General features: G+C 40.3%; 2 protein-coding genes across 3 annotated transcripts in view; both read left to right on the top strand.

Annotated features, from left to right (window-relative positions):
* Positions 1–1,552: 1,552 nt before the first annotated feature.
* SEH1L (SEH1 like nucleoporin) lies at positions 1,553–13,025 on the top strand. 2 transcript variants are annotated; one of them, XM_088524051.1, is made up of 9 exons: positions 1,553–1,673; positions 3,025–3,075; positions 4,066–4,212; positions 4,962–5,173; positions 6,500–6,598; positions 7,726–7,866; positions 8,198–8,355; positions 9,056–9,206; positions 12,812–13,025. In XM_088524051.1, exons 1-9 carry the CDS (start codon positions 1,563–1,565, stop codon positions 12,999–13,001), a joined length of 1,260 nt encoding a protein of 419 aa, XP_088380177.1. In that variant the 5' UTR covers positions 1,553–1,562; the 3' UTR covers positions 13,002–13,025. The 2 variants fall into 2 exon arrangements, with proteins under 2 accessions (XP_088380177.1, XP_088380178.1); XM_088524052.1 differs by lacking the exon at positions 12,812–13,025 and adding an exon at positions 11,184–11,872.
* Positions 13,026–16,385: 3,360 nt separating this feature from the next.
* Positions 16,386–23,012, top strand: part of CEP192 (centrosomal protein 192) — a 59,485-nt gene continuing 52,858 nt past the window's right edge. The window contains exons 1-5 of the mRNA XM_088524053.1: positions 16,386–16,552; positions 17,368–17,493; positions 18,740–18,894; positions 19,336–19,382; positions 20,862–20,994. Of these exons, the coding sequence (XP_088380179.1) occupies positions 16,386–16,552; positions 17,368–17,493; positions 18,740–18,894; positions 19,336–19,382; positions 20,862–20,994 (628 nt within the window). The remainder of the gene's footprint in view (positions 16,553–17,367; positions 17,494–18,739; positions 18,895–19,335; positions 19,383–20,861; positions 20,995–23,012) is intronic.

Below are 23,012 nucleotides of genomic sequence, written 5' to 3'. Positions count from 1 at the left end.
GCTTTTATTTATCATCCTCCTCGTCATCTCATGGTTATTTATTATTGCCTCTAAGCCTACAAAGTGTGTTATCACTATTATTTGGGTTTTAGTGAATTGTTGATTTTTTTCTGGTTAACACCCACTGGCTATTAAAGTCACCTTCAGAGTAACCAGAAGATAATATGCTGGTCTACTGTTACGCATGAGACATTCCTTAAAAGCAATCTCGTGCTCAGTGACGCCAAGAGTGGAGGGCTCTAAGGAAATAGCAGCACTGCCCTTCCTAGGAGGCCGGTGAGCCGGCCTGGGAGCTGATCCTGTGCAGACGGCAGGAAGGAGCCCGCGTTGGCCAGGGGCTCTCTGCAGGGCAGCAGCTCACGGGTGAACATCCAGCCCCCAGGAGTCTCCAGCTGCTTCAGGCAATATGTTTTGTGCGGCCCCCTGACTCCATTCTAAGCACAGCCGGTTTATTGCTTGTGGCCAGAACTGAGTCATTTGTGAACTTTTCCTTTTCAAAGAAAAAGTCTCTGTTTTGCTTCCTCTTCACAGTCTTTTCCATGATCCCAAACCCATCTTATCTCAGCAGGCCGTGTGCTCTGTTGTGCCACAACATGCTAAGGGCTGACCTGGCAGTATTCATCAATACATAATAAATCATAAAATACATGATTAACCATAAAATCAAACCACAAGATAAATCATAAATAGAAAAGGAAATGCACTCTGCTCCAGAATGAATAATAAAGCGGTGTGTTAACTGTTTATTGGATTTGTACCACCCCAGTCCGTAAGTGCCTCAGGAGCGAGGCCAGGTGCAAGCAGAGCGCGGGATCCCGGCTGCGGAGGCGGGAAAGGGCGGCAGCAGCAACAGCCCAGCTCGCTTTGAAGGGGCTCGCACCACCACGAGGCCGTGACCGCCACCTACCGGGCCGCAACACTCACGTCTCGCTCATCGCGCTTCCCCCATTCTACTACAACTGCTCCCAATTGTTCTAAGTATTTTCTTTTTCACACAAAAGCGAAGTAAGAAATACTCCCCAGAGCCCACGCGTAATTTAAACTCAAAAACCAGGACCTCACGCGCCGAGTGGGCGGCGGAAGGCTGTCCCCAGGCAGCGCGGCTGCCCCGTCCCGAGTCGCCAGGACAGTCACTGCGACTTCCCACGAAACGATAGCTCTGGTGCCGCCTGCAGAGACACGCTCGTCGCGTTTTCCTCACACCTCTCCCACCGGGCCTGGTTTCACCGAGCCCCTGCCCGCCGCTCCGCTGCTCTCCATGACGCAGTCCCTGCTCCCGCCCCACACCCGCACCGGGGCCGGCACCGCGGCCGCTCAGCGACACCGCGGGCGTGGGCGGGGCGCCCCAACGGCCGCGCGCAGGCCCCGCCCCTTCCCCCGCCCCGCCCGCGCGGGAGGAGCGAGCGCGCGTGCGCGGCCGGCGCGGAGGGCGCTGGGGCAGAGCGCGCGGCGGCGGCGGCCGTTACCCGCCCCGCCCCTCCTCTCCCCGCGCTCGCGTGAGGAGCGCGGCGGAGGCCCCGCGCGGAGGCCCCGGACGGGCCGGCCCGGGTCGGAGCGCGGCGATGTTCGTGGCGCGCAGCATCGCGGCGGATCACCGCGACCTCATCCACGATGTCTCCTTCGACTTCCACGGGCGGCGCATGGCGACCTGCTCCAGCGACCAGAGCGTCAAAGTGAGCGCGGGCCGCGGGGCGGGGCGGGGGCGGCCGCGTTGCGCCCGCAGCCGTTCCCGGGAGCCCGTGCAGGCCCGCGGGGCCCGCGCTGGCCGAGGCCCGAGCGCGCCGGCTGTGGAGCCTGGGTGGATTTACGCATAATGCCCTTTTTTTTTTTTTTTGTGTGTGTGTGTGTGTGTGTGTGTGTGTGTGTGTGTGTGGGCGCGCGCGTGTCCCATATTTTACGGATCTGGAAAATGATTGCAAAAGCTTTGGTGCTTTTCGGTAAATAGCTGTGTCTAGTTACATGAGGCAGAAAAATAGGTAAACCGACCCCCCCCTTCCCTCGCTCACACTTCAAAAAAGAAACCCCGTGCGAACAAATAAACCAGCAAGCAAGACAAACTTTGATCTCGATTAAGTGTGTAAAATCGAAGAGAATATACTTAAAAGATAGTATGCGATAAGTGAAATTTACAGGCAGTGTTGTTCAGTGGTATAAGAGAAAATTTGCAAAATTGTACAACTCTACAGGAATAGCAGTTTATCTGTTATTCACTATCTGTTTTAGGTCTCCTCTGCCCTAGATGGGTCCTGCAGAATAGGAATCAGGGAGAAATTATCGTGAAGTTGGCCTGGTGAATTGATTATAACCAGGGTTGCATTAGAGATCCGGAATGGCAGAGGAATATAATAGGTAATATTTTGATGTGGTTGTGTAGTGAATGAGTGAGAAGAGTGACTCCCGAGGGCTTGGTGTCGTTTTTCCTTGACAAGATTCAAGAGTTCCTTCATGATCTCTGAAAACGTTGCAAAAAGAAGATTTTTGTAAAGTTGAGATAAATTTTTGAGAGAATGGTTATAATTCAGTTAGACGTAGTAGAAACAAGATCTGTTAACCCCCTGGGATCAGTTTCTTTTTCTTGCCCTGCTCTGTCCATGGGAATTCCAGGAGCCACATAAGGGTTTTGGGACTCTCTGAGCATGTGCCGTGGTGAGGACCACGGAAGCACTATGGTAAAGTGGAGTGATTTTGACATGGCCATGGAATGTAAGATCAAAGTGACGTGATGGAAATGGTAATACTTTGTTTTCTGTAAATAATTTGTTGAAGAAAAAACAAAAAACAATACAACTCCTGGTGTAGTGGGTTTGCAGATGTCTGCCTCCTATGGATACTCATCCTGGCCCTCTAGGAAAGGTATTCTTGAGACTGAGTGAAGTGCAGTTGTCTATCTAATCAGGAGGAAAATAATTTGTGGTCTGTTTTGGGGTTTGTTTGCTTGCTTTTAATGGCTCTGCTCTTTTTTTCTAATACTATCTAGTAAGCTCAATATGCAAGTTATGTGACTGTATTTTGATTTCTCCATAGGTCTGGGACAAAAGTGAAAATGGGGATTGGCATTGCACTGCCAGCTGGAAGGTGTGTATTGATAATTACATAGTTACACCATAACTTCTCTAATGATTTGTCAAAATATGTTTAGCTCTTGTATAAATGCTTTTGTTTCTTGTAACTAATGTTCCAGTAAAGCGTTTCTCTGAAACATCTGTAATACCTCTCACTTAAAGCAGAGGTTGGATGCAGTTTTGTACTTAATTAGCTTGGCAGAATTTGTTATCAGTAAATGTACTGGTAACAAGAGTATGGAAGGTGGAAAACAGTGTCTGTGTCTTTCATTGAATGCCTCCTTTTTACATATTCTAACCCTTACAAAAAGGGAAGAGACTGGTCTAGTAAATGTTTACAGTATTGGGCTGTCTGTATTTTTTCATAACATTTCTGAAGAAACATCATATGAAAACAAGTCTGTCACCTTAATTAGGATAACTGGGGCATTCAGTTTTTTAATTTTCATTTAATATCTATATAATTGGAATATATAAACACTAAACCTTACAAATGGAAATGTAAGTGAAGGTTTTGAGTTTTCTTTAGAAATGAAGCATTCATTTCACCGAGTGTGAAAGAGGAATTTGTTATGAAGAAGATGAGTAATGTTCTGCATATGCTTTGAAAAAGTCCAGGGGAACTTAAAAAAAAAATGGTAATGGCTGAAAAATGAGAATAATCCTTTAATTTTTGCATCAAGGCAAGATCTTACCTTGCAACCATTTGTTGGAACTTAGTGTTTAAAGCAGTAATAAATAGATAAATAAATACACTTATATATTACTTATATAAATAAAACAAGCCTTGAAATAGACTTACAGTAATTACCAATAGAAGTGAGACTTTGCAGTGCTTAGAGAAATAAACAAATTCAGCAGTTGCTATGTAACTTTGAGCTTTATGAAAGAATCTTACAACTTTCTAGAATTTACTTTTTTTCAGCAGTAGAAAGGCTGATTGCTTGGAATTACGCAGTACATATATTTCCCTGGTCTAGGATGTTTTGGCTTTATCTTGCAGACGCATAGTGGCTCTGTGTGGCGTGTGACGTGGGCTCATCCAGAGTTTGGGCAGGTCCTGGCTTCTTGCTCTTTTGATAGAACTGCAGCTGTTTGGGAAGAAATAGTGGGAGAGTCAAACGATAAACTCCGTGGGCAGAGTCACTGGGTGAGACTTTGATGTATTAACTACAGTTTTCATATGTTTTCATATAAACATATTTTCTATTCCTTTATAATTAATTTGTTTATTATAATGGACTGAAGTTTTCAAATGTTTAATCTCTAGAATTAAGCAGAAGACTAAAGATAAAATTTTTTCGTAATACTGAGTTACTGGACACTTCTGTTTCTGCAACTTATTCCATTTACAAAGGGAATTCTAGGTCTAAAGAGATTATTTTGCAGGTATTTTTGATGTATAGTAGTATATATCGCAGTCAGCATGTTCTTCTGTCTTTTAAATGTTGTTTACTTTAGGTTGTTAAAATACCTACTGTATACTGAAGTTTTATAAAATTAAAATACATAACTGTGAAAACTTAGGTACCATTGGCACCCATTGTGGGGTACAAGCTGGCATTCCTGTGCAGGAGGCAGTTGAGACTTCTGTTTTTCATCTCAAACTTGTACTAATTGACAAGAGAGGAGAGAATTTGGAAAAACAAGAGCTTATATTGTTTTGTTTTTCATCTTACCGAATGTCACAGGTGCCTTGATCTGTCACTTCTCATGTAAGTTAGTTCGTAAAGATCTTCCTTTAGTTTAGATGGAAGAACTAGTATACGGAATGCATACGGTTAGGTGATCCTATAAAGCAGAGCTCTTACACTTCCATTAGCTTTCCTCATAATATGTTTTTTTTTTTTGATGGAAATTGCCAGCATTTCCTTCAACAATTTCCCTCTTCGTTTGCAGGTGAAGAGGACAACTCTAGTGGACAGTCGGACATCTGTTACAGATGTTAAGTTTGCTCCCAAGCATATGGGTCTTATGTTAGCAACTTGTTCAGCAGATGGAGTTGTAAGGATCTACGAAGCCCCAGATGTGATGAATCTCAGTCAGTGGTCCCTGCAGCATGAAATCTCATGCAAGCTCAGCTGCAGTTGCATTTCTTGGAATCCTTCAAGGTATATTATTAAGCCTATAGGTGCTGCTGTGTGAAGTTTTAAGCAGCAGATCTAAAGAGTTCTGAAATGCTATGGAGTGAAATCCCCAAAATGCTCAGAGGAACTTAAGTATGCATTAGGGCTGAGAAAAAGCTAGTGACAGTTCCTGTAATAAAGCCAATTTGACTGAACCAAAGACGCTTTTATAAGATTCTCCCATTCTGCTTGGCAAATACTCTCAGCTTAATTTTGATAAATAATAAGATACAGAATTACTGAATGCCTTTTATTCTACAAAGCTCACTTGAGATTTTCCTATTAGCAAGTGTTTATAAACATTGCTTTTTCTTTAATCCTGAAGAAAATTGTTGCTATTGATAATGATTTTGGCATGGTAATTCCTGCTTATAAGTGCGGAAAACTGCATAAAGTATTGTAGCATAAATTCCTTTCAGATTTGTGAATGGAAGAACATGTCCCTTCCAGTGCAATGAAGGGTACTGTGCTAGGCACCCCGGGAGAGTTGCTCACAGAAGTGCAAAGCTTCTGTGCCTGGAGCTGTGCCCTCCGTGGTTTGCTTAGCTCTTCGGATGGGAAGTGTGGTGCTGGAGCAGTCCTTGCCCTGGAGAGTTTGTGTGGGCAGAGCTCCTGCTTTACCTGGCGTCCTGCAACTTCCCCCAGCAGCAACAGGAAAGGGGAGAAGTAATTAAATAATTCAGGGCTGAGCTGCTTTGGATCCTGTTCCCTTTGGAAATACTGATTTATTTATCTAATTATTTTCCCTGTGGAAGCACCAATCTGTATCCTGCTGCTACTTTTTTCTTTCTGTTATTTATTTTATTCATGTAGTTGTAGTCTCTGCTGAACGATCAAAATGCAGCATTTCTCTTTGATGTACTGGGTAATGTTAAAATGGATAACATTAGAATTCATGTATGTATACCCTGTAAATGTAATTTTTCTTCTGAAACCTGAATGAAAGTTTGCTAAATCAATAAGGAATAGTTGCAGATAGGATGCAGGCTCTGCTATGTAATATATAGGGAAATCTTGACTGCAGATGACTACGTAAATTAAATTCTGTTCTCTGGATTAATACATTATCGTGGTCTTAGACTGCCAAATAATGTTTCTCTAATTTGTCTGCATTTAGTTTAGTGTATGAGTTGAGCATTTAAGACAACAGAATTGAGATTGCACAGATAACTGAATGGCACTTATCAATATTTTGGTGAGGTCTTTTTTCTTTATAGATTTGTACGTGAAATCTTTCATTTTTTCAGTACTTTTTTGCTTACATTCTGTGAAATGATGTATAAATATAAAATACTTATTTTTCCCTTTTAGCTCTCGAGCTCATTCGCCAATGATAGCTGTAGGAAGTGATGACAACAGTCCAAATATATTGGCTAAAGTTCAAATTTATGAATATAACGAAAATACCAGGTATGCAAAACAATTAACTAGTATAACATTTGTACATTTTAGAATAGTTTTTAGCATGTGTCCTTTTATTTTGTCTCCATCATTACATGTGGAGAAGAGTGGTAAATGACTTGCTCCTCAGTGTTGTTCCTGGAGAGTTTGTCGTGGTAAAAATGCCCAAAGTAATTGGTAGCTGATGTTCCTACACCACAAAATGGGAAAAGGGACGAGGGACATCAGCATATACACTAGCGGAAATGGACGTTGTGGTTTTTTTTTTTCCCCTCAGTGTGTAAATGCCAATGTTTTTAGCAAGGTTTTAAAGTGGGAATTGTTGATTTTCCTTCTTATAATATACAAATTTAAATTAGCACAAGGAACTAATAGGACTGTAATTGAAATTTGAGTTGCCCTGCTGTAGGCACTGTTTTTTAAAGGCTGCCTTAAAGATACTCAAAAATGTAACCGTACAGTGTTAAAGAGAAAATGTTAGCAAGTTCTCCGAATTATTAACATGCTGTAGAACTTACATGGTTCAGATTGTAGAGTTAAGAATTCAGTAGCAAATGTGCCAAGAAACATATGCACAACGACTTCTAAGTTCATAATGGCAAAGAGCTTCTGTTTCACTTAGAACGACTACTGTGTGAATGGAGAAGAGATGTTTTGTAGATTTATGCTTTGCTACAGATGATGATTTCTGTGCATCCACAGTAAAGAAAAGTTGGTGTAACTTACCTTGTTATACCAACGATGAGAATATAATGGAATGCATGTTTATCCTATAGCAAAGTAGGCAGATAGTGGTCTGCTTAAAAATTTGGAAAACTGGATAAGTTGTTATAAATTTCCTTTATTTCCCTTTTCCAGCTCGCAGAAATATGTTTTTTCTACCAGAAGCCTTACTCGTTTGTATGATTTAGCCCACTGTTAGTAGCTATTGTCATATATCTGATGCATTAAATTTCTAAAGAAATCTGTTTCTAATTGTTACTTACTTCTTTCAATTTAGTGTTAGGAAAGTGTTCTTATTTTTGCAAGTCTCATCGGTAATCCGTCTGTCCCTATTTCCTTATGGGTGGCTCATTTAAACTGCATCACTGGCAGCTTGCATGGCATTTAAGTTTAACTTATCTGCTTTTCTACAGAAAATATGCAAAAGCAGAATCTCTTATGACAGTCACAGATCCTGTACATGATATTGCATTTGCTCCAAATCTGGGAAGATCCTTTCACATCTTAGCTGTGGCAACCAAAGATGTGCGGATTTTCACGCTCAAACCTCTAAGGTGAGCTTTAAAAGAATAGAGTTCAGTATGATATGATGCATGCTATATAGTCTTTTAGAAGCAAGGGGAAAACAAATCTGGGAAGCAAGGAAAATACTTGTACCTATCTAAATCCTGTAATCTATGCAGAATTGTTTTTAGGAGCCTGATTTTTAAGATGACAAGACAAAAGAATAGTTTTGTCCAGATGTCTCTTTAACATTCCTAATGTAGTAATAATTATTGCATAAACTCCTTGAAGGAGGAGTTTTTGTAGGGAGTCCTTTTGTTTGCATGTTCAAGACGGACCTTGGAACACTTGTGTGTAATACTGTCACTTCCTCTTGAACAGGAAAGAATTGACTTCTTCTGGAGGACTAACAAAATTTGAAATTCATATTGCGGCTCAGTTTGATAACCACAACTCCCAGGTGTGGCGAGTGAGCTGGAATATTACAGGCACAGTGCTCGCCTCTTCCGGTGACGATGGCTGCGTTCGGCTATGGAAGGGTAAGAACTCCAGAAGTCGTGCACTTGCAGTACGGTTAGCTCTGGGGTGTGCTAAAAATAGACTTAAGAAAGCTTAAATCATTATTGGAGTCTTAGGTTCTTTTTATTTCCTGAATAGTAGATTTAAAAATTCCTCTGCATTTTGAGAAGGAAATTTTTTTTTGTGCTTAAACACTTATTTTGTTGTGTGATTTAGCTGCTGTGAATAGTTGTTCTTGTAATAACTAATATACCTTTTTTTTTTCTCACTGGATTAAAATTGATAGAAAATTGTTTAAATTAAGACATGTATAGCTTTGCTGTCTTTGACTAATGCCAAAACCAAAAAATTTTTTACTCACCAGTAGCATTCATGCAAACTTTTTTTTTTTTATTTTCTTGTTTAAAAATTTCAAAGCAGCAACAAAAATCAGTGGCATTTTTCATTAGCCATTTTCATTTGTTCTTGATTAGCGTTTTAATAAGGATAAAATTAATTCATTCTTGCTGTTGCACAGAACTGAGGTTTAAATAATAGGTAGGCAGAGGCTGTCAGGCAGCTAGAAGGCCAAATTTTCAACTATTTCAATTTATGTATGTATTTATATGTATTATATAAATATAATCCTGATTCACACTAGCTGTGACCATTGAAATACAATTGTTTTAAAAGCAGATCCTCGGGAAATTAACTTTTTGTCATTTGTATATGTGTTTTCAGCAAATTATATGGACAACTGGAAGTGCACTGGTATACTGAAAGGTAACGGCAGTCCAGTCAATGGTAGCTCTCAGCAGGGAGTTTTTAATGCCTCTCTAGGTTCGGCGAATACGAGCCTGCAAAACTCCCTAAATGGATCATCTGCTGGCAGGTAGGCTCATTAGTGCAGAAAGTGGATTTCAGAAAATACTGTTCTCTGAATCTTGTTAAGTCTTGGCTTAATAATCTTGCCTGTCATTTTAAGTGCGTTGTTATTTGTTGCTCTAGTGCTTATCCAGGCTATGCTGGATTTGCTCTAAGGTGGTGGATGTTATACTGGTGTTTAGAGGAAAAATAAGAAAGCAATAACCTACACTGAGTCATTTTGTTTAAATAAGTAATTCAAACAATTGCTTTTACTTTATTCCTTTCACATTATTTAGTTTTTTTGAAGTAGTTTCAAACAAGGGGAAACTTCATGCCACTGAATAATGCTACCCTCTGAGATAAATGTTTATAAGTTAAGTGTGAGCACCAGCCGCTATTTCCATTTTTGATTGGGCTGATTCAGCAAAAAGAAAGTGGGGAAGGATATTTCATAGTGTGTAGTTTAATAATTGCTTACTAGCCTTAGTTTATTTTACTTGCATTTTTGCAGGTGTAACATCAATGGAATAAAAGCTTTACTTTTTTTTTGTTAATCTTGTTCATTCATATGGAGTTCTTTTTGCAAACTTTTTTGTCTCAACTATGCTTTTCTTTTGTAATAGTTCGTGTTTAGTAGGTAATCTTAACTGCGTGAACAAAAATAAATCATTTGAATCATTTGTCCGCACTGAAATCTAGAAATACTCCCACTAAACTGTTAAAACTCACATTGTGCATGGAATGTGTGTAGTCACTCCACAGATAGGTCTTGTACAAAGACTCGATGGGACCACATTCCAAGGCAGCAACTTCTGAGCAAGTTCTGTGACCATGGTTACTTTTCCTAATTCAATGCAATTGCCTCCATTTCCATATACAACTGCTGATGGGACTTCCAATTTAAAATATTATCTGTGGAGTACTGTGCCATTTTGCTTTTGGGGAGTCTGGGTACATCTGGTTTCTTTTTCCTTTGGCAATGACTCTTGAATGTCAGTTCTGGCTTCTAGCCCCCAAGCCCTGTTGAGCAGGGAGAGACTCCCATTTTTCCTCATAAGATACATGGGAGCAGAAGAGGTCCCAGCAAGGTGGGGGTCCCAGCAAGAATGAAGGCCAAAACATTATTAGTCGTCTTTTTCCAGGAGGGGCTGCTTATGTTGCAGCAGCAGTGCTGAAACACAGTCCTGTCTTGGAAGTGTGATGTCCATAGCCCTCTGACTGTGCTTGCCTTGCTCTTATAGAGAGATAAAGACCATTTCACACCTCTCCATCTAAAACGGAGCTGCTGCCAACCAAGGAGACAGCCTTGCTCTAGTGGATGCTTACGTCCACTCCCCTACGTCAGTACTGGCCATTGTGAAACTGAAACTTGCTTTAATTTCCCATAGGCAAAAATTATTTTAGGCTCCAGCTATTATTCTGTATTTTGAAAGCTGTTGTTTTTATTGCTCTGCTCCAATGTAGAGTTCTTTTTTTTTTTTTTTTTTTTTTTTGGTTAGAGTTGTGTGTGGCTGTGGAATTTCAGAAAATATATATATATAATATATAAGTAATATATATTTTTTTTTGGTCTTAGGGTAGAACTTTGCTGTAGAAAGGATGCATTTTACTGCTTTTCTTTTGTAATCTCATTGGCTTGAATTGTGTAAACATTGCTGCTAACTTTTTTTTAACGAATTAACATTTTTAATGCAGATTTATGTACTGACACTTGTCCAACTTGGTATGATACATGGAATTTATTTTGTCTGTGGCTGTATATGTTATGTTTCAGTGTTCATCCATTTAAACACTTAAAACAGCAGAAGCATTGCTAGATTTCAGCCTTTCGAAAAGTTTTGTTAGATGCATTTTAACACATTAAACTGGTTTTAGGATGATTGACAATGTAGACTGGGGGGGAAAAGAGTCAGTGGTGCTGTGTTGTTGTGCTGATAATCATGTGTGTCTAGATCTGTGATACAATTTCCCTTCTCCATTTGTATTATGTCCTTTTTAACAGAAAGCAGAGCTGATACCAAGCTAACTGGAGTAACTTTGGTGTTTTGCTGCTTGTTGCATGCACACAGGAATGGAAAGCGAGCTCCTTTTTCCCCTCCCCAACGCCGTTTGACCTCTCCCAAGACACCAGCAGCCAGCTCACTACCAAACGCAATTCCAAAGGCCTTTCTAAAACATATTGTATACTTTTTTTTTGTACTAGCCAACACAGTTTGATACTGTTGGAATTTCTGGTAGAAAAATAACTAGAGAGGCTCCTGTGGAAAAAAAAATCCATCAAAACATTTTTTTTGGAAAGTTAAATTAAAATTAAATCAAAGCATTATTAGTTCATGAGTAAAAATGATTTTTTTTTTGGTCCTTGATTGAGATGGGAGGAGGGAAGTGACCATTAAAATAATTTTACTTGAAATTGTTTCTATAGCTGATTGTTTTATATTTCAAAGTGTTTAATATCTGATTAAGGTACCCAAACGTCACACCTCTGTAACTGCTCTGTAATATATGAAGCTGTAGTCTTAAAGGGATAAGAAAACAGTGTGCTTTGATAATTGTACAGATGGTAGCTTTTAATAGTTTGGTATTGCTTCATTTATAACTTAGTACAACTTCAAATAAATGTTTTGTAAGTACTGTCATATTTTTTTCATCCTAACTAAGAGTACTCTTTCTGATATGTATTTGTATATTCCTGTGAAAATGGTTCTATGGAGCAACTAAAATTCTGAGCACAATATCTTAAAAAATGCATGTGTTTGAGCCATACAAAAATTGAAAACTAAAATGCAGCTTGATGTGGGTTGTCCCATAAGTAGTCTCATAGTGTTCTTTTCTGTAAGTCCACAGAACTGTAAACAAGACAGAGAAACCTTTAAGTACCTAAAAACTATACTAAAAGGCACTAATATTACGGGTGAGATCTAATAAAAATGGCAGGAAAAAGATATGAAATGGCATAATTCTGAGCCGTGCATTTACCAGAAAAAAAAAATTCTCTGAGGATTTTGCAGAAAAATGTGAATACATATAAAGACTGTATTTCATTGGAGGTAGTTATTCTCTGTAAATGTATATTATTAAATTTAAAGTATTGTAAAAACAAAATGATGTTTTTTATGTCTATTCTAGAAGTGCTGTGAACTTAATCTGAATTAGATGCATATGCAGAACATGTACTTGCATAATATTTAATGCAACTTTTGTTGCACCATTTGTTGCAAATGAAGCGTTACTAAAAACTCTGTTAACAGATCACAGGAATTCTGGGAGAGGGAAAGCAGGGTGCTAGTTGTCCTACAGAATCTCTTCAATTTCCAATTCTTGGGAAAATGTATGCCAGGATTATTTTTACAATATTCCTTTCTATGAACTCCAGTGGAAAAGACCGCACTTTTTTATTTAGAGGACAGCATCCAGATTTGTCTTGTTTTGAATTACAGCCTTGATTTCTGCTATTATGTTCTATTGGTTTTGGCATGGATATACTAAAGTATTTTATTTTATTTTATTTCCAGCATGTCTTTTCTCCCCTTTGGTTCTCCTTGTATTTACTACCTTTCTCTTTTTTCTTCTTTTTTTTTGTTTTGTTGTTTTTGTTTTGGTGTTTTGTTCCTGTCTTAACTGTTTCAGGTATTTCTTTCCCCCTCTGGATTCCCCACGGGCTGGATCAAGATGGTCCAGCCATGCCCAGCTCCTTCCTCCTCCTCCTCTGATAGAGCCCTCTTGCGATGCTGACCCTGCCAGCCTTCAGTATCCACACCCTCGCAGACGATGTGTGTCTCGGCCTCTTAACCTAGTACCTGAGAATGAAGGGGTTTAACATAACGTTACTTTAAGTATAAACTCTAGAAGGCCTTATTCTCATGTTTGCAAATACTTCCATTTCTGGCTGCTTTGGTTTCTTCTTCTCTACAGAAGATTTTTCAAAATTGGGGGCTTTATTGCATGTTTTGCAGAACAAACCACAATATTTGGAACATGTTATTTGTGCTTGTGCAGCAAAGGAACAATTTAATCTATACTGCCTGACTATAGCAATACTACCAGTATTAAGCGTGAGCTACCTACGGAGTAGCTGACTTCAAAGTGCCTGTCATTGCTGTTTTGATATCAGATTATTGTGGTCTTGATTTTTTTTTTTCATATTGCTCTTGCAAGTGTGACACTTATTGTTAAAACTCAGTATATCCTCAAGAAGTTGCTCAGTAACTGAAGGGTGATACTGGATCAACTCATAAAAGAAACCATTCCTGTGTATACTGCAGCAAAAAATAACTTTGAGCCTTGGGTTGCTTTAAGAATTTTCCATCTTGCTGTACAGATATTTAAATTTTATAATTGTGATTGACTAATAAACTTATTTTAAAAGGTCTTTATTAATATGCTGGTTCTATATTAGGCTATTTTTTCATGACAGCTTCTTAATCAAGGAGCTCCTGGGATTCATATGTCCATTCTCAGAGCTTTGCTTTTGCAATGTCATGTGCCATGCTGAATGTACATGCACATCGCATTTTTTCAGCCACGTGTTGCATTCTGGGGCTTTCCTCGCTGTGGAGGGTTTGCAGTGACTTGATAGATTTCAAATAGAGTTGGTGCTTTCTTCAGTGATCGAATAATACATTTACAACACCTTGAAGAAACAGTACTGACTTTTTAAAGCCTTGTCTTTCACGTGTCAGCACAGGGAAAGGATTGCTCTGGATCAACACGTTGACATGAACTGCCGGCTTTGGCTTGAGACACAGGAAACAAACGTATATTGTATTTTTGAGGAATTTAGCTTTGGTTTCCTAAAGAGCAAGAGAGGTACTGGGGCACTGTGGAGCACTTGCTGGCAGCGCACAGCTTGCAGGGATAGGGCTATGAAAAACAATGTCTGCAGAAGCATTTTTTTTTTTTAATCAAGAAGTTAGTTCATATTTTATGGAACCATGCCACCTTTTGTATGGTAAATGACAACAATGATGTTATGTAATTTGTGAAGAGTTAGGTTTTTCCAGAATTTATCTTATCTCTTTTCCTTACTGTGGTTCTAACTCTTACCAGGGAGAAAAAGAAAAATAGAGTTCTTCCTAAGAAGCCATGTTTTTTTTATTGCGGTTTCCCTGCATTGAAGGTTTGTACAAGACCCTATAGTTTGTCAGATGTGCCTCAACTACTGCAATATAACAAAAAAAGGTGTAAAATATTTTGAAAGAGAAGTCTTTATATATACGTATACTTTATAAGTAAGGGAAAGTTTTCTAGGGGAAAATTTTCTGCTGTTTTTTTTTCTGCTGTTCTGACAGAGCCCAGAATAACCACTTTCAGTAACTGCCAAATTGTGCCAGTTGTTTGTAGCTTCTACTGTATTTGTTTCTACTTAATTTGGTGTGTTACATTATTTTCCTTTATGCTGAACATGTATTCTTAGATATCCTAATTCCAGTCATACTTTTTACTAATGGATGCTGTTACATGCTCAGTGTAAATGAGTCATATTTCCAATGGAGTGGCCAAGTGCTTTGATTTCAACAGCTGAGCTTTATTTTATATATTTCTAGTATTTGTGTGCCTGCTAGTTGCTTTATCTGTTTTCTTCCCTGCCTGTGTTGATGTTTCTCCAAAGTAGAAATTTTGTAAATGTCCTTGACTGTCCTGCTCAACTTTCAAACTCGGCCGCAATCTCTTTATGACTCGCTTCCAGGAGCCTGGCTTATGAACCGCTAGGAGGGATGAACGATAAGGTTACTGCAGGGTTTAGGGAGGATTACAGCCTGTACACACAGTGTTTTAAATTTATCCAGCAATTAATAAAACTGTTGTCCCGCCCGTTGCTCTTCTGCAAGATGTCCTTTGCCCTCTGTATTACTGATCCCCTTGGAGCCCCCTCAGCTTGAACTTCCAACGCTGTTTCTCCCCCATCAGTTCCAGTGGTAGGGAGTTTTTGTTTGGTTCTTTTTTTGTTGTTTTTTTTTGTGTTTTTTTTGTTTTTTTGTTTTGTTTTGTTTTTCTTAAAGTTGCATCAAATTCAAGTGATAATCAGTGCCCCCTGGTTTCTCATCCTAAGAATTGACTCTTCAAAATTGAAATAAAATGATGAATGTAGTATATATAAACTAGATGTTGTCCAGGCTCTTGTAAATAGTGACTCTTAGCAACAGCAGGTCAGGTCCTACGACGACTCTAACCATATAAATAAATATGACTAAAGTTTTTCCCATTGTCTTTGGCTGTCCCTGGGCGCGAACGAGCCGTTAAACGGCAGCGCGGGGCCTCTCTTAAGACCCATTTTGCTTTCCCGTCTTATGGGCCTGTCACTGAACTATCTAAAATAACCCCCAAGCCGCCGCTTTCCGCAGGGGCAGGAGGAGGAGGAGCAGCAGGAGGAGGATCCGCCTTCCCCCACCCCGTCCCCACACGGCGGCGGCCGCCGGCCCTAACGGGCGGCCCCGGCCCCGCCCCTCCCGCGCCGCGGGGCGGGTTGAACACGCGGGCGTGAGGGCGGGGCCTGGGCCGCTCGTCCAATCCGCTGCCAACTCCCAAACTTTTTCCCTCTCCGGGGCTGCCCTGGTGGCCAATCGGCAGCCCCCGCTCACTCTACCCTCACGCGCCATTGGCTGCGGCGCGGGCGGGAGGAAGAAGCGCGGGCGCGGGGAAGTTCGTTGCGGAGAGCGCGGCGGCGGTGCGGGGGCGGCTGTTGCAGTTTTGGCGGTTGGGCCGTTGCTGCTCGGTGGAGGCGGCGCTCGCGGCTCCCGCTTCCCGTTCCTCTCAGGCGAGTCGCGGCGGAACGCGGTCCCCCAGGCCCCTCCCTCCGTCCCCGAGCGGGGCCCGCGGGTGCCCCCGGGGCTCTCCCGCGCTCAGACCCGTGGCCGCCCGCGCGGCGCCGCGGCGGGAAGCGCCCGCGAGCCCTTCCCGGCGCCCAGGTGCTCCGCGGCGCTGGCCCCGGCCAGGCTCCTGCGGCGCAAGCAGCTTTGCGGGCTAAATATAGGCCGAGCCCGCGCCGGCGCCGCGCTTCGGCCGCTGCCCGTTTTAGAAAGTGCGCGCGGCGCCCGAGCGGCCGCGGGGGGCTGGGGAGAGCTTTGAACCGCCGCGCAGGTGAAGCGGGCGGTTGCCTCGACAGCCCGGAGCTCTGCGGTTAGGGCGCGGGATAGACTCCCCCCTCGCGCTCTCGTTTTCAGATGGGACTGCGCTAGGGCTGGTGCCGCCGGCGGCCGGGGCGATGGAGGACTTCAGGAACATCGCCGATGAGAGCCTGCCCAGCCTCCTGGGCGCCTCCCTGAGCTGCGGCGCCAGCCTCGCTCTGGAGAACGTCACCATCGCCTCAAACCCCGGCCTGCCTGTGGCAGCTTCCACCCTGGCCAAGAGTAAAGCGGGCTGTGACAACAGGTGAGGCTGTCAGTTAAAACGGCTCAGTAAAGTAAAGCATTGAACTGTAAGAAGAGGCAATAGACTTTTAAAGCGTCTAACCTTTGGGCAACTTTTTTATTTTTTTTTTGACAACTTACTTGGTAGATGATAAAGCTGCCCAGTAATCAGTAGCATGAGATCATTATATTAACAGTAAAAATTCTTGGTTAAATTCGTGCTTGTCATACTTCAAGTTTAATCAGCTACCCCTTTAAAGGGTATTTCACTCTAAATTGAAAAGATAATGATGAAATGTTCCTTTTAATTCTTAAGATTTTATTTTGCTAAAGATTGAGATCATTTGATGACTTATAACTGACACATTCTAGAAAATGTATTGTAAGAACAAGTGCTATATGGATATCGATTAAAATATATTATATTTTAGAATAATTTGCTCAGCAGACAGTAGAGCAAAGAGTAACAATTGGAAACTTGTGGTCACTTTTACTCCTTTCCTCTGTGATTTAGTAAGAAGTAAGATGAGACTTTTATGCTGTGCGTTTTCAGAATTGTATATTCCAAATGGGACAGAATCTTGCAATAATGACTAAAAATGAAAATGAATTATTTACTTAAGGAATTCCAGAGGTTTGAAGAAGGGTGGATATGTGTACCTGTAAATACAGATGCGTGTTTTTTTTTTTTTTTTTAAAAAAGTCTAAAAAATATTAAGATAATGGAATATATGGGAGAGCTGCATCTATCAAGAGTATTTTTGTCAAGTCTTTGAAGAACAGGAGAGATGTGTGTTACACAGCTGTGTGACATGTGTTTCCTCACGGCCCTTGTAGGTTCTCCGATGTGCAGGCATCTTACTTGGAAGAAGGTCGATGTTCCCTGGCATCAGGATCTCCTCACAGCATTCAGTCTGATCCGGGTCCGGAAGGGAGATTTGCCCTCAGCTTTCGGGATGACATGTAAGTGATGCTATCTCATCCTCCTAAAAAGAAGCTAAAACTAATTCTTGTTCTAAAATACTTCAGAAAGTAGCTGTAAGAGCCAACTTCTGGATTTTGTGTCTTGCAATATATATAATGCCATATCTGGCATTCTGGCTTATATAAATCTATCTTATATTTACTTAGTTTACATTAATTTTAGATTAAGCTGATGTTTCTCATTCATGTTATACATGCAAATAATGGTTTTGTTTGTATATATTTAAACTTTTAAAAACTTGTTTCAATTAAGTATCATGCTGTTTCCATGCAGAAAGGAACGTACGTTTTCACTAAGTTTAACTTCCTTGTAATCTCACTGTTTGCTCTTTCTTAGGAAATAACTAGTTTGTTGTTATGTAGGAACCAAATGAAGCAACTTACAGCATTATTGGGGTGTAGTAAATGTTGGAAGCTGTCACACAGATTATTCTAAACAAGGTCAAGTCTGTTCCTATTGTGATAGAAGCAGCAATATGATTTATCTTAACTGATAAAAATGAGCTATGAGCAAAATGTCTCAAAGAATTCAAGATTGAGACAACTTTTTGCCTGTAGTCAAGGAAAAATATGAAAAAAAAAGGGAATAAGGTAATTTTAAGTTTTTTGTCTCTATAAAGAATACTATATGAAAATTAAAAATATTAAAGGTCAGCGTGGAACACTACTCTGTGTGGAAATTTCAACATCTTACATAGTTAATCTGGCTGTATGGAAGTCTTACAAACCCAGAAGTGAGATTTCTTTTCCTGCAGGATTATACCAATCGATATTTAACACAACTGTACAATTTAAATAATCCTTGAGAACAGGACTTAAGGTTCTGATTTAATGCTGTGAAAGTCATGGTGGAGTTTTGGGCTGACGATCATCTTGTGTAGTTTATTTCTCAACTGAATCATGAAACACATCCAGTATAAAGCCCTCATACTCACAGCCCCCATGAATGATAGGGTTATCAGAGTTACCTTGAGCCAGTGTTTCTGTGGAACACTCCAGGTGGTAAAACTGCAGCCTTTTCAATCTTGATACTTTATTATATAAGAGAAACTATCACATGATGATTCTGGAGAATCTGTGTTGATCTGTTTCAGCAGACCTTCTAGAGACAAAGGCATTAAAATTAGAGAATACATCTTTATTTTTCATATTGAAAGATGTTATGTACCAATGTTGATTTTATATCTTACTGAGCAATTTTTCATTGAAATAAATTTCTTTCTAGGGAAATTGTTACACGGATCAAAGAACCTCAGCTGACTTGTGCTAGTCTGAAAGAGTCCCGCTCGGTGTGCGGAGAGGACGAGAGGAATGTCATGGAGCATTCAAGTAACAGCCACGATACCTTGGTTGAGTTACTACCCCTTGAACGATTAGAAGGTACTAAATTTTGAAATTCATGTGCTTATTCTCAGTGTAATTTGCTTCTTATGCTTTAATGTCCGCTCTTGATCCTTTCAGTGCTTTGTGCATAGTCTAAGAGAGGTATTCAACCCCTTCTCTTTCAGTCTACAAGATTATCTTTCATCAGAAGAACTGTTGACTAAATAGGAGCAACGTTTATTCTTATTACTACGTGTGCAGCTGCAGCAATCTGGTGTTCTTTGCTTTCTTTTCATTGCCTTGTAAAAGTTAAAGCAGCGATAGTCAAATCTGTGGGTGTTTCGATTTGGTTTTAACAGCACTAGTTCTGAGAAATTCTTGCCTTTTTAATAACCTCCAAGTATTCTTGAAGTCTGTCTGCTTTTCTTTTATTGGATAACTATCATTTAATAGCGTAACATAATAAAATATTGATTACACTACATTCTTTTGTTCCAGATTTGTCAACTGGAATATGTTTTCTTCCAGGCAGTAAGGATAGCAAGGTAAAACTCTTCTAAATACAGGAAAGATTTTCATAATAGTCTTATATTAGAAATAACTCCTGAGAGAAGGAGGGAGGAAACTTAATGAATACCTGACATAGCACAATTAAGAGTTAAGTTGGTAGCAGTGTTAGCATGTTGAGTGTGTTTTGCCTCTGTCTCTCTACCTCCTTTTTCCAGTCACTTAATGTAGTTATCACCACAGGAGCCTGACTCCTCCTGACCTTTTCCTGTTGTGAAAGTTGTTGATTACTACCTCTCATTTGCTGCTGTTTCATTCACTGTCTGTATAAGGGCCTTACTGCCTGTTTTGGTAGTAGTTTGCTTTGAGGAAGACCCTTTGCTGAGGAACCTTACTAAGTATTTTTGGAAATGGAAAATAACAACCTGTTTTTACTTGCCCCTCTGCTTGTGAATTGCTTTGAAGAATAGCAGATTAGGGAAGACTCATTCAGTAGCCTCAACTTAAGAACTGCACCACATATAGTAATCCAGCCTTCCTGCTGCTTCTTGATTTGTGGTGTGTGTGTCTATAACTAGCAAGTGACTCCATCACCTATGGACAGGTAGGACTGTGCTTCAGCTGCAGGCATCCACCTTGCTAGACAAGGTGGCAATGATTGGCATAGAGATAAAAGGCACCCGGGCACCAGAGATGTACTTTATGGAATGCAGCCAGAAGCAGTCCGTGTGTGTGCTCATTAAAGTGTCAGCTGGTATTTACTAAATAGGCTTAAATATTGTTCAAAATTATTCATCTAAGGAATGCGATGGATAAGTAGCGCTTGAATGCTGACAGGCTGCCATTTGAACACCCTAATTTAAGTTCCTAGAAAATATTTGCTCCTTTCTGAACTTCTGCTTCTGATACCTGTTAAATATGATATATTTATTACAAAAGAACCCAAAACTAAAACCAAAGCAGACACTGCATCATGCTGTTTTTAAACATGTTTGTATATTAAAAAATAATAATTACAGTTAGGTAAATGAAGTTAAAATGCTACTTCAGAAGCAATTCAATATATTATTTGAAGAAAATATAACAATTGGTTAATTTGGATGTACAGTTTCTACAAAACTATGAAATTCTATTGATGGTTTTTCTAGTTTGTACCTTAAGATGGGATTGCAGCTTAATAAATGGAGAGGTTCATGTATTCAAGTGTAAATTCTTAATGGAACAGTTCAGTGTTTTAGTTCTGAAATCCTAACAAGTTTCAATGACAACAATGTTATTCAATTCCATTTTTTTCTAGCTCTTCTTTAATCTCTGTTCTTCTTGCATGTATCCATTTCAGAAGCTAGATTGAAAACTGTCCAATTCCTCTAGAATAATGTTGCTAGGATAATACAAAAAGGAGAATTTCGGAATGTGTGTGTTTTTTTTTTTTTTTTTTTTTTTTAAACCTCATCAACTATTTATTAAAAAAAAAAGGATTTATACAATAAGTTGAAACATATGAATGTTTTCTACAGATTGGTACATTTGAACCTTGTGAAAAACTGATAGAAGGTGAAATCTTAAGTGAGCATCTCAGCGCTAGCCTTTCAAGTTTTTTAGAGAATGAGAAACTCTCATCTTTTGCGAGCTTAGGAGGAGACTCTACTGGTAAGTATATTTCTAAGCCCATAGCTGCCTATGGGTATTTGAGTCTAGAATTCTAATAGTTTTACTGCCTATTTGAGAAGAAGAGTATTGTTTTAATTAAGTATTTTTATAGAATTAAACTTAATCAAAAGCCTGTACTAGAAGAGTATTAGAAGAGTCCCACTGGTGTCCTAGAAAGAAGAGGATCCAAGAAAGCTGGTTGATATGTAAGGACCACCTCCTCCAAACTCAAGAGTAGTCCATCACAATGAGAAAGAAGTTGAAAGGGAACAGGAGCATGAACAAGTGCCTGTGCATGTGCCTGTGTGCAAGAACAAGTGTTTTGTGACAAAACTCTAAGAAGAAAGTCTACAAAAGGTAGAAGCAGGGGCAGGCAATCTTGGGAAAAATGTAGGGATGATGTTTCAGTGTTCAAGGACAGGGCTAAGAAGGCCAAGATCAATCAGGAGTTTCATCTGGTAAGGGATGTCAAGGACAAGAAGAAGGGTTTCTGTAAGTACATCAGTAACAAAAGGAGGACTAGGAGAAATGTCAGCCTGCTACTGAATGTGGCTGGTTCTGTGGTGACAAGGGGTATTGGAAAGGCAGCGAGACTTTGTCACCTCAGTCTTTACTGGTATCAGTCCTCAGGAATCCCAGGCCCTGGAGACCAGAGAGAGTCTGGAAAAAGAAAGACTTCCTATTGGTGGAGGAGGATCATGTTAATAATCACTTAAGCAAACCTGACATATGCAAGTGTATGGGCTCTGATGAGATACACTCATGAGTGCTCTGGAAACCGGCTGATGTCACTGCAAGGTCATGCTCAATAATCTTTGAAAGAGGTTCCTGAGAACAGGAAGAAAGCCAGGGTTGCTCCGGTCTACACACAGGACGAGTAAGACCAAGGGAACTAGAGGACCTTCAGTTTCACCTCAGTACAGGAAAGGTGATGGGGCAACTAACCCTGGGTGTAGTTTTTCAAGCATATGAAGGCCACAGTGATCAGGAGTGATCTGCAAGGATCCATCAGGTGGAAATCATGCTTAGCCAACCTGATAGCCTTCTACGATGGAAAGACTGGCTGATAGAGGAGGGTAGAGCTGTGCTTGTTGTCTGCCTTGTGCCAGCGGGGCTTTCGACCCTCTCCCATGACGACCTTCCAGGCGAGCCCATGAAGTATGGGAGAGATGGACAGCCGTTGAGCTGAACTCAAAGCTGCATTGTGATCAGTTGATGCACAGTCTAGCTAGGATCGATAGTGGATCCAATTTTTGTTGAATTTAACTCATCTGTGACCTGGGATAGGGAGGGGATAGAGTGCTCCCTTGGTGACTTTGCTGATGATATGAAACAGAAAGGAGTGACTGATACACCAGAAGGCTGTGCAGTTAGTTAGTACTGTTCAGGTAATTAACTAATCCTTCCTTCTAGCACTTTTAAAAGCACTCTGTGGGTGTTTGTTTTAAAAAGACTAATACTTACAGAGTGAAAAGAGGTTACTGCAATCCCTCTCTCCTCCAGTATCATACATGAAAATGGAGCGTTAATTTGTGTTTTTCATCTACTGACTGTCAAATATAGCAGGTCCAGATCACTTTGCTGTAATGTCAGAGTTGCTGGCCATCTGTAGTTTCTAATTGACTTAAATCTCATTTCACTGAAAGACTGAACCTCTTATTTCTGTAAATCAGCCTCTAGTTTTGCAGGACACAAGAGAAAAGTAGAAATGAAAAAATAATGGTTACTTACATATACTTGCTGTACATTCTTGACTTCCCTGATAGAAGGAAATACTGAGAAAATAGTGAATGATATTTTATTGGTAGAAGAATTGACATACACAGTCCAAAGTCAGAATTGTTGAAGAATCAACTCTTCTGTTGCCAGCAACTGGGAATAAATGGTTCTTAAAGTGTGTGGAAAACAATCTGACTGTGAACTTATAAATACAGGGCCTGTTTGAATGTACTGCTTCTCATATAAAAAAGAATACAAGCAGCCCTGTTTTTTAAAATTGAAAGAGTTTTTTAAAAAAA

The sequence above is a fragment of the Tinamus guttatus genome, unplaced genomic scaffold, assembly GCF_059628265.1.
Source record: "Tinamus guttatus ecotype Peru unplaced genomic scaffold, ASM5962826v1 Tinamus_guttatus_pri_ptg000203l, whole genome shotgun sequence".
NCBI classification, from domain to species: Eukaryota; Metazoa; Chordata; class Aves; order Tinamiformes; family Tinamidae; genus Tinamus; species Tinamus guttatus.
This window is presented reverse-complemented; position numbering and strand designations above follow the sequence as displayed.

Bases quoted from the DNA above. Each gene is read 5' to 3' on its own strand.
- SEH1L (XM_088524051.1), top strand. From the start codon at position 1,563: ATGTTCGTGGCGCGCAGCATCGCGGCGGATCACCGCGACCTCATCCAC. The intron at 5,174-6,499 runs GTATATTATTAA...TTTCCCTTTTAG, and splicing joins ATTTCTTGGAATCCTTCAAG to CTCTCGAGCTCATTCGCCAA. The intron at 7,867-8,197 runs GTGAGCTTTAAA...CCTCTTGAACAG, and splicing joins TTCACGCTCAAACCTCTAAG to GAAAGAATTGACTTCTTCTG.